Raw genomic sequence first — 14,739 nt, forward strand, 5'->3', positions numbered from 1 at the left:
ATAGAGAGTTAGAAACATCGATGAGAGAGAAACATCGATCAGCTGCCTCCTGCACATCTCCCACTGGGGATGTGCCCGCAACCCAGGTACATGCCCTTGACCGGAATCGAACCCGGGGCCCTTCAGTCCGCAGGCCGACGCTCCATCCACTGAGCCACACCGGCTTCGGCTCTGGGCTTTTCTTATTCTCTACTTAAGTTGTAGTGTTAGTTTCTTAATTTTTCTTGTTTTTTGAGGTAGCCTGTAGTACTATGAACTTGCCTCTCAAAACTGCTTTTGCTGTGTCCCGGAGATTTTGGGTTATGTGTTAATTTTCACTTGTTTCCAGGGAGTTTTTGATTTATTTGATCACACTGGTAACCCATTCGTTGTTTAGTAACATGCTATTTAGCCTCCACGTCAGCGGTTCTCAACCTGTGGGTCGTGACCCCTTTGGGGATAGAACGACTCTTTCAGAGGGGTTACCTAAGACCATCGGAAAACACAGATATAATTACATATTGTTTTGTGATGAATCACTATGCTTTCATTATGTTCCATGTGTAACAATGACATTGGGGGCCACCACCACACGAGGAGCTGGATTACAGGGTCGCGGCATGAGGAAGGCTGAGAACCGCTGCCCCATGTGTTTGAATGTTTGAGATGCTTTTACTGTAGTTGGTTTCTAATTTCATTCCATTGTGACCTGTGAAGATCACAAGAGGTGGGTCTCGCCCTGACTGGTTTGGCTCAATGGATAGAGCATCGGCCTGCGGACGGAAGGGTCCCAGGTTCGATTCCAGCCATACCTGGGTTTCGGGCTTGATCCCCAGTAGGGGGTGTGCAGGCAGCAGCCAATCCATGATTCTCTCTCATCATTGATGTTTCTATCTCTCTCCCCCTCTCCCTTCCTCTCTAAAATCAATTTAAAAAAAAAAAGAGGTGGGTCTCTTATAGACAGTATATAATTGGGTCATGTTTTTGCATCCACTCAACTGCCCTATGTTTTTTGAGACTTCCAGGCAGAAAATACTTTCTGAAGTACCACTAACTGGTACATTAATTTAAAATTCACAAGTTACTTAGAAACTGAAAAATAATTTTAAAAATGAACAAATTACTGAATGTTACTGTATCAATAAAAGACCACTAAAAATGTGAATTTTAAGCCCAAAGCAGAAAACTCGGATAAATTTACCTTCAAACCGAGGTCAGAGTGTGGGCTCTGACGTGAGGCAGTCTAGGTTTGTATCCCAGCTCTGCCGTTTCTATCTACTAAACCAGTGTTTTCTGGCAAACCATTTAACTTCTGTGGGCCTCAGGTTCCAAATATTTAAAGTGGGGGCAATAAAGTTTCTGGGTCGGTAAAGAACTTAGCATAGGGCCTGCCATACAGTAAATCAAATAGTCCCGCTGTCTGAGTTCAACAATTTTAAGTGCACGTTTGCATATTCTAACATTTCTGAAACTGCTATGCATCTCATTATCAATGGCATATCATGGTTAATGGGCAGTTTTTCTTTCTTTGGAAATATGTAAAAACAGTGCACACTAGAAATGGATAGCATCTAAAACTCAAAATAATATGGTATCAATTATGGTAAAGCTATATTCCCAGATTCTATTTTAAGATTATTTGGAATATAGCCAAAGCCGGTTTGGCTCAATGGATAGAGCGTTGGCCTGTGGACTGAGGGGTCCCAGGTTCGATTCCGGTCAAGGGCATGTACCTTGGTTGCGGGCACATCCCCAGTAGGAGATGTGCAGGAAGCAGCTGATCAATGTTTCCCTTTCATCAATGTTTCTAACTCTCTATCCCTCTCCCTTCCTCTCTGTAAAAAAATCAATAAAATATATTTTTTTAAAAAAAAAAAGATTCTGAATATATAACCAATTAAAAAATTAAAAATTTCATATGAGTAAAATATTTCCAACACATCACAGACAGAACAGATTTGAGACAAATTATTTTTGTAAAAAATGGTTTATCAATTCCATTTTTGTATAAAATACATGGGAGAAATCCAGCCAATCAATACACAACTGTTGCCACGTGAAAAGATGCTTTTATCAAACTTCGAGTCTAAGAACATACAAATGTTTCTCTTACCATGTCTACAGTAATTGTCTACGCTGTTCCATTTAATTTCTTAAAATTCCATATATCCCCAATATTTCTTCTGTCCTAGTTACAGTACAATGACAGGGAGCAAGAGAGTTAAAATAATTCTCTAAGCAGTTTTCTGCTGACCCTTCTTTCCAATCAGAGACTTATGGATGTGAGGGATCACACCTAAAATGAAATTAAAAACAAATTAAACATTAAGCTAGCTGTATCTAACAACTTCAGTGCCTCAAACCAAAAAGAGCAATTATACAAAGAGTGAAATTTACTTAAGTCCTCTCTTATATCTGATCCTATTTATGTATCTACTAGAGGCCCAGTGCACAGATTCGAGCACCAGTGGGGTCCCTTGGCCTGGCCTGCGGGATCGGGCTAAAACCGGCTCTCCAACATCCCCCAAGAGGTCCTGGATTGCGAGAGGGCATAGGTCAGACCAAGGGACCCCACTCATGCACAGCCGGGGCTGGGGAGGGATGCTGGAGGTTGGTCAGCTATGGAGGGACCGAGGGAGGGCTCCAGGGCGTGTCGGGCCCATCTCGCTCCGTCCTAATCAGCCGGACCCCAGCAGCAAGCTAACCTACCAGTTGGAGCATCTGCCCCCTGGTGGTCAGTGCATGTCATAGTAACTGGCTGACCAGCTGACTGTCTGCCCCCTGGTGGTCAGTGCACGTCATAGCAACTGGTTGACCGGCTGACTGTCTGCCCCCTGGTGGTCAGTGCACATCATAGTGTACCGTTGAGCGGCCTTAGCATATCATTAGCATATTATGCTTTGATTGGTTGAACAGGCGATGGACGACCGACCATTAGCATATTAGGCTTTTATTATATACGATACCAAGGGGGGCCCCACTTCAAGGTCCAGGAACTCCTCTAAGACTGTATGTATAAAATGATGTGATTCTATGTGCTTTTGGGGAGAAGAATAACGACAGCTTTCAAGAGGTTCTCCAAAGATGACCCCAAAAGGGTTAAGGGACACCAACTTACACCTCACCTTCACCGACACTGACTCACCCGGTTACCTCATATAGAATGTACACTTATAATTAGAAAGGCCAATAGCAATCTCCTCTGAAGAGGTGACAATACATACCGCCCCCAGCGATGGTAGCCTTGATAAGCGAGTCCAGCTCCTCATCCCCCCGGATGGCGAGCTGCAGGTGGCGGGGAGTGATGCGCTTTACCTTGAGGTCCTTGGAAGCATTGCCCGCCAGCTCCAGCACCTGCAAGCACCAGCGGGACAGCACGTCAGACAAGGGGGTGTGCTGAAGGGTCCGGGGTGGACTTGCATTTATAGCTCAAAGATCACTATAGCGTTGGCACATCACACACAGAATGTCAGAAACAAAGAGCACATTTTTCTTTTTCACATTTTTTAATGAACTCTGGATATCTATAATGCTCCTCCAACAATGGATTTGGCACTGGACAGGAATATAAACATACAAACAAGTCCCATCCAATATATTTGAAAACAATCATATCCTTGAGAACAGGCTGTCTTCCATGAGTGCCCCTGGAGGAGAGGTCATAGGAATGTTCAACAACTCCGAAATTCATTCCTTTTCATATTTTTATAATGCCTTTAGTGAGCTCTCATTATTTCACTTGGCCTTTTAACACATAGTGGACCGCTCAGGAGTTTTCTCGTGTTTCGCGCGCCGTCTGTTATGGACCTTAGATGTCAACACACTGTCCACTGTGGGGTGTGGTTACAGTGTTTGGCCAGGTTCAAGCCTAGGACTAATGAACGGACAGGGTCCTCTCACTGCCACGTGCAAGTCCCAGCTGGAGGGCAGGGCCCTCCCAGCACAATCATAGCCAACGGCTGTGGTGGTAACCTTGAACCTATGGTCCAAACACGTGGCCCACGTGCCTTTGTACACCCACAAGGTTGTCAGGTGATATGAAGCAGCATGAACTACGTGTATTCCAGCGAGTGGAAAGAAAAAATTTCCTATGAGAACCTGCAGAGTTTGTGCCACCCATGGAAAAAGGAACGAATCTAGATACTTATGTAAATTTTGTTTGGTCCCTCTTCATAGAGGAAAATGTTTTACGCAGTACCATACGTTAAAAAAGTACTAGGAACTTTAATTGTTTAATTGTTTTTGTAAATAAAAATGTTATAATTATTGAAAAACAACACCTAAAGTGCATTATGATCTGTAGTTATGATGATTTAAATAACATGCAGTTTGCCCAAAAACATGCGGTCCCTGGCGTATGTCTAGAGATTTCTATGCGGTACGCAATGTGTTCATATTCATTTTCTACAAGAGCACTAGAACCTTCAGCAAAAAGCTATTTCTATAGAAAAAAGTAAGGCCAAGGGATGTTTCTCCTCAGCCAAGGTTCTAAATGTGGACATCTAGAAAAACCATGGAGTCTATTTTTGTAATAACCTTTAATGGCTAGAACTTATTTCCTAGCACTTGTAGAAAAGATTAAAAATATAATTCAAAAAAATTTTCAACACCCTGGCTGGTGTGTTCAATGGTTAGTGTCAGCCCATGGACCAATGTTTTCTCTCTCTCACCCTCCACTCTCTCTAAAATTGAATGGAAAAATGAATGGATTTTTAAGAAGTTATTTCTATTCAGAGTTTTTAACATCACTGGGTCCTATTATACTAGTATGTACACAATAAGCTAGAAGCCCTTTAAAGACCACACTGGCATTATAAACCCTTTGATAGACTACAAAAATAATTCCACAGACCCTCTGCACTTAGAGCGTAGGAAGCCTTGTTGTACATCTGAAGTAACTGGCATGCTTTAAAATCTACCAGAATCCCATCTCATTTTCCTTGGGACTCTGGTCTGGCACCTCTATCTTTACTATTATTTTTTTAAATATATTTTTATTGATTTGAGAGAGGAAGGGAGAGGGAGAAACATCAGTGATGAGAATCATTGATCAGCTGCCCCCTAATGGGGATCGAGCCTGCAACCCAGGCATTTCCCCTTGACTAGAATCGAGCCCGGGACCCTTGTTTGAAGGCCGATGCTCTATCAGCCAGAGCTAATTTTATTGATTTTTAGAGAGAAAGGAAGGGAGAGGGAGAAAGAGAAACACTGATGTGAGGCAGAACATTGACGGGCTACTTCCTGCATATGCTCCCTTACTGGGGATTGAACCCAAAACCTGGGAATGTGCCCTGACCAGAAATCGAACCCATGACCTTGGTGTATCGGGATGATGCTCTAGCCAACTGAGCTACCTGACCAGGGGCACTGGTAATTTCATCTTAAATGTACAAGGGGACACAAATGGCCTGGGTAAGGTTAATGAAAAAACAGCAAAGATAATTAACATATAGGTCGAACCTAAATCTTTCTCAAGTAAGAACCACTGTCTGTTTCTACGAGGTTGGCTACCTCTAGCACTTGACTTGCTTGGGATACAGCTCATGGAATTTCACAACACGTTTTCCTTAGGAGGAGCTCGGATGGAGGAAGTGGTGGTCCATGACCCAGTAAAGAAGAACTCTTGCCCCGCCATAGCCCGTGTGGCTCAAATGGGTTGGGCACCGAAAGGGTGCTGCTGTGATTCCTGATGGGGGCACATGCCTGGGTTTGGGCTCTCTCCAGGTACGGGGTGTGCAGGAGCAGGCGACTGATGTTCTGCTCGCACATCAATATTTCTCTCTCTCTAAAAATCAGTTTCTAGCCGAGACCTGTTTGGCTCAGTGGATGGAGCGTCGGCCTGCGGACTGAGGGGTCCGGGGTTCGATTCCGGTCGGGGGCATGTACCTCGGTTGCGGGCATATCCCCAGCGGGGAGTGTGCAGGAGGCGGCTGATCGATGTTTCTCTCTCATCAATGTTTCTAACTCTCTATCTCTCCCCCTTCCTCTCTGTAAAAAATCAATAAAATATATTAAAAAAAAAAATTCCTGGTCAGGGCACATATTTGGGTTGCATGCTCGATCCCCAGTCGGGGGTGTGCAAGAGGCAACCAATCAGATGTTCCTCTCTCATTAATGTTTCTATCTCTCTCCCTCTCCCTTTTTCCCTCAAAAAAAAACCAAAAAAAAAAAAAACAGCCCTAACTGGTTTGGTTCAGTAGATAGAGCGTCGGCCTGCGGACTAAAAGATCCCAGGTTCAATTCCGGTCAAGGGCATGTACCTGGGTGGCAGGCACATACCCAGTAGGAGATGTGCAGGAGGCAGCTGATCAATGTTTCTCTCTCATCGATGTTTCTAACTCTCTATCCCTATCCCTTCCTCTTTGTAAAAAATCAATACATTAAAAAAAATCAATAAAGACATTAAAACAACACCACCACCACAAAAAACAAATCTTGCCCAAGTAACTTTACCTTCCCGAAATGTGAAGCTAAGCACAATATAGCATATTATGCAGACAATCATGCAGAGAACCAGAATGATTGTCTTTTATCAAACTTCACATTATATTTGTGATTTTTATTTTATTTTTTTAAATATATTTTATTGATTTTTTACAGAGAGGAAGGGAGATAGAGAGTTAGAAACATCAATCAGCTGCCTCCTGCACACCCCCTATTGGGGGTATGCCTGCAACCAAGGTACATGCCCTTGACCGGAATCGAACCTGGGACCCTTGAGTCCGCAGGCTGACACTCTATCCACTGAGCCAAACTGGTTAGGGCTATATTTGTAATTTTTAAAAATTATCACACTGGCAAACCTTTCCCCCACCCCAAATTTCTTAAAAAAGAGATTATGCTGTAACTTGTACTGATTATATACTTACTTCAGAGTTCACTAACAGTATAGTATTTAAATTCCTTTGGCAGTCACTTAAAAATATGGATGGATGGCCGAAACCGGTTTGGCTCAGTGGATAGAGCGTCGGCCTGCGGACTGAGAGGTCCCGGGTTCGATTCCGGTCAAGGGCATGTACCTGGGTTGCGGGCATATCCCCGGTAGGAGATGTGCAGGAGGCAGCTGATCGATGTTTCTCTCTCATCGATGTTTCTAACTCTCTATCTCTCTCCCTTCCTCTCTGTAAAAAATCAATAAAATATATATTTAAAAAAAAAAAAAAATAGCCCTTACCGGTTTGGCTCGGTGGATAGAGCGTCGGCCTGCGGACTGAAGGGTCCCAGGTTCGATTCCAGTGAAGGGCATGTACCTTGGTTGTGGGCACATCCCCAGTGGGGGGTATGCAGGAGGCAGCTGATCGATGTTTCTAACTCTCTATCCTTCTCCCTTCCTCTCTGTACAAAATCAATAAAAAAAATTAAAAAAAAAAAATATATGGATGGATGACCCTTGCTTAATTTTGAGAACGAGTAAACCAAGGTTCTCTTTGACACTGCTGCTGGGTAACAGGCCGATTAAGACATTTAAAACTGCTGCCAGCAGGGAGCATGCAGGAGGCAGCAGGTTGATGTTTCCATCTTTCTCCCTCTCCCTTCCTCTCTCTCTAAAATCAATAAAAACATATTTAAAAAAAAGAGACCCACAAGCAGATGTGTCTTTTTTGTTTTAAACTCCTATGTCCAGCCTTTTCTAGGCTCGTCCTTTTGCACTTCCATGTCTAACATCCCCTACACACCTCAGCAGTGAGGTACTCCAGGATTGCGGCACTGTACACGGCCGCGGTGGCGCCGACCCTTCCATGGCTTGTGGTGCGAGTCTTCAAATGTCTGTGGATGCGGCCCACGGGAAACTGAAAGAGATACCGTCTGAATGGAGGCACCGAGGAGCCTTCACCACACCACGGAGCGTAATCAGAGGCAAACAATGAGGAAAGCAGGAGTTAAACAATTTCATTACCCACATTAGAAGCCAAACTTATTTGGCAATTAACAGTCTAGAGCCTGTGTGTTGTATCCTAGTATTTAGCCCCAAATCTTCATGCCTGCCTTTACCCTCCTGAGAAGAGAATCTAAGTTAAAAGAACACAAACCCCACAGGGTTCATAATAGTTTCTGCATCATATGGAAGGTCATCGTAACTTAAAGAGAAACTGCTCTGCAGGCACAACTGCACATTCCATGTGGCCTCATCATCACGTTCATGTCTTGTTAATTCCTTCACCTAGCAGCCTCGCACAACTCTGAACCTCCAACACGTTCCTTCAGCCTCAACTCCATTCTGTTTCAAGAGGTGACCTGACAAAAACCAACACCATTTGCTAACACACTGTATTAAATATGTAAGGTCTTAATCTACATGGGTTTGAGCAGAAACTAATAAAGTATTCTCTAAAGCACCACTCTTTCATTGTTTACACCCTCATTCCCAAAATACCCTACTCCCCCTGCTCTGCACCCTGGACTGTCCTCTACCAATGTGTTATGGATCCTCCTTACCCTGTCCCTGGCCCCACCATTCCAACAGCTTCCTCTCCACAGGCTCCTTTCCTTCTGCGCACTTCGCTCAAAACCTCCTCAAGTGTCTAAATCAAGTGCTCCCATTACAGCCTAGATACCCGCTTGCGGAAGGCAAAACTGAAAAGCAAATCCTGAAACCCTTTCTTCCAAACGTTAGTACCATTCTGGAAGACGAGGGGTAACACTGTAATGACCAAATGTATTAGCCGCCTCTAGATGGCAACCTGAAGGAGAAAAGGCAGGATCTGGGATGGGGGTAGGGCTGGAACGGACTTCCCCATGCATCTCGGGGGTCGGACTGTCCTGTGGCAGAGTGAGACCTCAAAAACATCGTTTCTTGGATTGCAGATTACAGAGTTCTAATACTAACTCCAAACTCTGCTACTCCTCAGTCTTTTCTGTGTGTTTCTCGGGGTTCACCACTATCCTGGTGTTCCTTTCCTATGCTCTACTTGGAAACTCATTTATAGCATGAACTACCAATTTTACAGAAATGATTTTAAATTTGTAATTCTTTCTATCACCTCACTTGGAAAGCTGGACTCAAAATCTATAATTTTTGGACATTTTCATGTGGATGTTTTGGTAGAACTCCAAAATGACTCCACTTAAATTCTTAAATCTTATAACGACAAGCTCCTGTGCCCCTTAGTTCTAAGGCTTACAGAAACCTTAGACTTTCCTCTCAACACCATACCTCTCCTCCCACTTTTTGGGAGCACATGAATGACTCCTATTCCCATCCGTCCCACTTAATTCAAGTACGTATTACCTGACTCCTAAAACCACTGCAATAGCCTCCACCTGTCTTCCATCTCTCACTTCAAATAAATTCTAATAGAAATTTACACAATGAATTAAAATATAGAATGTACCCATCAAGTGTAAGTTCCTGCAGTACCATCTAGATCATGTCAGCCTCTTGTTCAAAAACTTTCAGTGGTTCACCACTGCCAAGAGGATAAAACCAAACCTTACAGTTTGGCCTCCGAGCTTTCCTGTTTACAAACTGTCTCATATACACAGAATAATTCTTACTCATCCAGGAAATTTTTAGTCTGTGGATTAAAGGTGCAATTATTCAAATATCTGAAGTTTGGAAATATTTAGTATTTTGATACACTTTATAAAATAATCAGAAACATAGTTATAATCTAGAAACAATAGATTTTAAGAGAGCAAATTTACCGAATTTATTTTAGACCTCTTCATAACTGTTCTCGTTTGGAAGAAGAGAATACAAATTAAAAGATAATTGCTTTATGATTTAAATTTTGACCAATTAATCTCATTATTAAAGGTCAGTAGTAGTATGTTTTTGTAATTAATGAACTTCTATGGGCCGTGAAATTGCAACAGTAAAGAATTTAATACTGAATTACAATGTCGTGGATACATTACCTGCAGCCCAGCCCTCTGCGAGCGAGACACTGCCTTCGCCTTGGCCTTCCCACTGTCCTTACCAGCTTTGCCTCCAGCCTAAGTGAGAAAAGGCTCCAGGTGAAGATGCTATTTCAAAATATTCAGGAAACGAAATTTTTCTAATTTTACTTTAGTCAGCTAAAAAAATCTAGGGAATCTCCTTCCTCAATTTTATATAAATTAATAATGATGTAATTACACATACAATATACATAGCAATATACATGTTTTATCACCACTTGCTAATTTATTTAAAACTAGAGGCCCGGTGCACAAAAATTTGTGCACTGGCGGGGGAGGAGGGGTGTGTGTGGGGGGTATCCCTCAGCCCCACTTGTGCCCTCCCACAGTCTGGGACCCCTCGGGAGATAACCACCTGCTGGCTTAGGCCCGCTCCCTGGGTGGCAGATGGCAGGCCCGATCCCTCGGTGCCTGCCCCGCCTCCCCGGGTCACGCACACGGCAGGGCCAATCTGGGGGTTGGGGTGCCGCCCTGGGTCGGGTCACACACGGGATGCTTGCCACCCGGGTCACAGATAGCAGGCCCAGATGGCAGCAGGGCAGGCGGGATGGCGCTGTCCCATCCCACCGCCCCGGATCGCAAATAGCAGGCCCAGATGGCAGCGGGGCAGGCGGGATGGCGCTGTCCCATCCCACCGACCCGGATCGCAAATAGCAGGCCCAGATGGCAGCGGGGCAGGCGGGATGGCGCTGTCCCATCCCACCGCCCTGGATCGCAAATAGCAGGCCCAGATGGCAGCGGGGCAGGTGGGATGGCGCTGTCCCACCCTGCCTGCAGTATGCAAATTAGCCGCCATCTTTGCTGGCGGTTAATTTGCATATCGTGCTGATTAGCCTGTGGGAGGCGTAGCGAAGGTACAGTCAATTAGCATGTTTGTGTATTATCAGATAGGATGAGGTCAAATGTTACTTATTTAACTGAAATTGCTAAAAATTTGAACATATTTTGAAAATTTCAGACTGAAGAATCTTCATGTCAACATATAATTTCCACAAGAACATTCAGAACTTAGCTCTTCTAGGAGTAAAGAAGAAACAAGTTAAAAAAAAAATGGGAAAAAGAAAATTAAACATCCATGAATGGTGTGGCTTAGTGGGTTGGAGAATCTTACAGTACAGCCAAGGTGGCAGGTTTGAGTCCCGGGCCAGGGCACATACAAGAATCAACCAATGAGCCCTGCCAGTATGGCTCCGTGGTTGAGCCCCGACCTGTGAACCAGGAGGTCAGGGTTCGATTCCCCATCAGGCAACTGCGGGGTTGTGGGCTCGATCCCCAGTGGGGGGTGTGCAGGAGGCAGCCAACCCATGATTCTCTCTCATCATTGATGTTTCTCTCTCCCCTCCTTTCCTCTCTGAAATCAATAAAAATATATTAAAAAAAAAATCAACCAATGAATGTATAAATAAGTGGAACAAATCGATGTGTCTTTAATATCAATTTTTATAAAATCACCTGTGTATGGTCCTCCTAAGTGCATGTCTCTGTTAATTTAATATTTATCTCTGAAAACCATATTTTTTAAAAAAGAGACTGTGACAAAAATTAGAAGCAGGAAAAGTCTAAGAATTGATTCATGTCGCTTCCTTACATTTAGTTTATTTCTTTTTTAAAAAATATATTTTACTGATTTTTTACAGAGAGGAAGGGAGAGGGACAGAGAGTTAGAAACATCATAAGAGAGAAACATCGATCAGCTGCCTCCTGCACACCCCCCACTGGGGATGCGCCGGCAACCAAGGTACATGCCCTTGACCGGAATCGAACCCGGGACCCTCTAGTCGGCAGGCCGATGCTCTAGCCACTGAGCCAAACAGGTCAGGGCGTAGTTTTATTATTTCTGAGGTCAGATCAAGTAACACTATCTTCTCACCTACTCCTCCCAGAAGTCTGTGCCCCGGTATAAAACCTTTAGAAACCGCCCTGGCTGGTGTGGCTCAGTGGGCAGAGCGCCAGCCTGCGGACGGACCTGCAGCGGGGGGGGGCGGGGGGGGGGCGCGCAAGAGGCAGGGGTCCATGGTTCTCTCTCATCACGGATGTTTCTCTCTCTCTCCTCCCTTCCTCTCCGACATCAATAAAAATATATTAAACAAACAAACAAAAAGGCCTCTCAGCGGGTTCGCGGTCTAGGGTCCTCCCGTCTCTGAACTGTGAACGAGGAAGAACTAAAAGCCGCCACCGGCCCCCACAGCGGGCCCCCCGCATACCCGCCATCGCTGCCCGCCGCCGAGCCCCAGGGCACCTGCTTCTCCCTTTACGGAGGCAGATGCGGAACCGGCGCCAGAAACCCGCCGCCTCAGGGGCTGGTCCCGGGCGGGAGTCAGGGGCACCGGACACCCAGGAGCCTGGTGCGCGGTGTCCGCTCTGCGAACCGCCTGACCGTCGGCGACGCCGGGGAACGAACCGCGGCGCTGCGCCCTCTCCTCCTCCAACCGTAGGTGCTCCCGGTTCAGAGGGAGGCGGACGCCGGTCCCGGCGCGCCCCACAGGGGGTCCGACCCGCCACCTGGGGCGCACGGGACACCTCCCATCAACCGGCGACCCCGGATCGGACTCCGCTGGGCTCGGCACTCGGCAGGACACCCCACACTCACGGGCGCGGCTGACTTCCGCTCAAGTTTGAGATCCTACGGGCTAGGTGACAACTCAGTGCGGCCGGTATTTATAGCCGCCGGAGGGACACCGGTGCACGGCGCTCCGCTCGTGCGCGCGCGACCCCGGGAGCACCGGCCGGACCTGCGCCAAGCGCGCCCGCGTTAGGGCTTCGGCCCCGGGCCGCCAGGCCCTCCGATGAGCTGGGGACCCGCGCGTCCCCCGGAGCGCTGCGTCCCCGCCGCTCGGCCACCGCTTTGCACTCAGATGCGCTCGCCGCCGGCGGAGGTGCTGCCGCCCGCTCAGGCCGCCCGGCCTCGGCCCGCCCGCCGCCTCCCGCCCGCCCCGCCGCCGCCCCCGCCCTCACCATAGTCTCGGCTGCTCCCGCCCTCGCTCCCGCCGAGCCGCCGCCGCTGCTCCCGCAGCACCGACCGCCGCCGCCGTCACCGCCGGAGCCCGGACAATAACCGGGGCCCGCCTCGCGCCGCCCCGACCAATGGGCGCTCGCCTTGCTAGTTTGAACCTCGGCGGCCGCCCAATCGCACGTCTCCTTCTAACCAGACCCCGCCCCCCGGCACCTCCTCCCTAACGGCTGTTTGTTTTTGCACACGGCACGTGGGGGCGGGGCCTCCAGCCTCCACTGGGACGTGCAAGTGCGCGAGCAGGGGCGGGGCCTCGCGCCGCTCTCCGCCTGTGTCCGCGGCAGAGCCTGACGAGCGGAGGGATGGACCAGTGAGAGTGGACGGTGGGCGGAGATTAGCGAATGAGAACACCGCCCGCGAGCCAGGGAGGCGGGCCTCGGGAAACCACAGCGGGATTAGCCAACAAGAAGCGACTGGAGGGCGGCGGCGGTTTTCCCGCGCTTTCGCGAGTCAGCTCTAGGTCTCTGAACTTTGTGGAAGGGCGAGGCAGTGGGCGTCGCTTCTGCCCGCGGGGCTTAGGACTCCCCGGGCGTGGACGTGTTAGCAGGACTCGCGTCCCGGCGGACGCCGACCCCGGCATGCATTTCACAGGTCTCACCAGGGGGCGGGCCTGCCCCGGTGTGAAGACCCTGTGACAGGAGGGAAGGTAACGACTGGAGGAGACGAGGGCCGGGTGCGGAAGGAGGCCAGGACCCGGAGGCGGGGGGGAGCCGAAGGGGCCTGGACGTTAGCGGACTGGGCCCGCGCCGCCTCTCCTGTCTGAGCGACCTGCCGGGGCCGCCCCAGGAGCCTTTCCCGGTCACGGGGAGGCAGACGCGCCGGGGGACTAATGGCGCAGGCCCCGCAGTGCCGTCGCCGCGCAGCTCTGCGCCGTTAGCCGCGGCCACTGCTCCTGGTCCGAGCCCCCACTTCCTTCCTCGACCCCCGCCCTGTGGACATGCAGCTCTCAGCGTGTTTTCCGTGACCTCGTGGGCTCCGCACAAGATCCAAATCCCCGGAGGGCGTGCGTTTCCTGGCCCTGCCCGCGCGTGCTTCGGGGCACTCGGCTTGGCCTGCGCTGGAAACGGCCCCATTGCAGCCTCTCGCCTGCTGATGCTCACCCTTCAGGTGCCAGCGAAGACGTCCTCCCAGCCTCCCGACACCCTCACCTGGACTTGGACGGGGTGCCGCCCGGGACCTGCCACCTCTGCTCTCAGTGCCCGGGTTGCATTGGCTTCCCTCGCAGGGAGCCGCTGTTAGGCCGCTACCCTGGGCTTGGGACAGGGCCAGGCTCCGCGAGTCATTGGGCAAAGGAAGGGAGACAGGACGTTTGTTAAAGCCGCTGAGACAGTCACTTGGTGGGAAGGCTTGAGTTTGCATGCAGACTCCTTCACTCACTAGTGCTGTGACCTGGACCAGCTATTTCACATCATCAGGCCCGTTGTGTCCCAGTAAAACTGGAGACTACAAAGTTACAGTAATCAAGATAGTGTACCGGGCCCCAGCCGGTGTGGCTCAGTGGATAGAGCGTCGGCGTGCGGACTGAAGGGTCCCGGGTTCCGTTTGCGTCAAGGGCACATGCCGGGGTTGCAGGCTCGATCCCAGTGTGGGGCCTGCAGGAGGCAGCCAACCAATGATTCTCTCTCATCGATGTTTCTATCTCCCTCTCCCTTCCTCTCTGAAATTAATAAAAATATTTTTTTTCAAAAAACTTAAGGAAAAAAAGATAGTGTACTGGATAAGGATAGACATAGGCACTGCACCAAGCATAAAATAATTCATGAGGGAATGGTAACTTCTTAACAGGAAACTCATTGTCTCCACTCTCCACCCCTCAGCCTTCCTGTCATTGATTGAGATTTCCAGGAAAA

At 48.4% G+C, this 14,739-nt stretch overlaps 1 protein-coding gene across 1 annotated transcript; it reads right to left on the reverse strand.

Moving 5' to 3' along the window:
- Positions 1 to 1,947: 1,947 nt before the first annotated feature.
- On the reverse strand, positions 1,948 to 12,967 carry LOC118665874 (histone H2A.V). Its single transcript, XM_036327172.1, has 5 exons — positions 12,835 to 12,967; positions 9,838 to 9,915; positions 7,656 to 7,769; positions 3,204 to 3,333; positions 1,948 to 2,275 (listed from the first exon to the last, which is right to left on the reverse strand). The coding sequence occupies exons 1-5, from the start codon at positions 12,835 to 12,837 to the stop codon at positions 2,214 to 2,216; spliced, it is 387 nt and encodes a 128-aa protein (XP_036183065.1). The 5' UTR covers positions 12,838 to 12,967; the 3' UTR covers positions 1,948 to 2,213.
- Between the last annotated feature and the right edge of the window lie 1,772 nt (positions 12,968 to 14,739).

Source organism: Myotis myotis, unplaced genomic scaffold (genome assembly GCF_014108235.1).
Source record: "Myotis myotis isolate mMyoMyo1 unplaced genomic scaffold, mMyoMyo1.p scaffold_m19_p_11, whole genome shotgun sequence".
Classification (NCBI taxonomy): domain Eukaryota; kingdom Metazoa; phylum Chordata; class Mammalia; order Chiroptera; family Vespertilionidae; genus Myotis; species Myotis myotis.

Excerpts from the sequence above, each read along its gene's own strand:
- LOC118665874 (XM_036327172.1), bottom strand. Across the intron at positions 7,770-9,837 it reads CGCAGAGGGCTGGGCTGCAG|TTTCCCGTGGGCCGCATCCA; the intron begins GTAATGTATCCA and ends TATCTCTTTCAG. Across the intron at positions 2,276-3,203 it reads GGCTACCATCGCTGGGGGCG|GTGTGATCCCTCACATCCAT; the intron begins GTATGTATTGTC and ends ATTTCATTTTAG.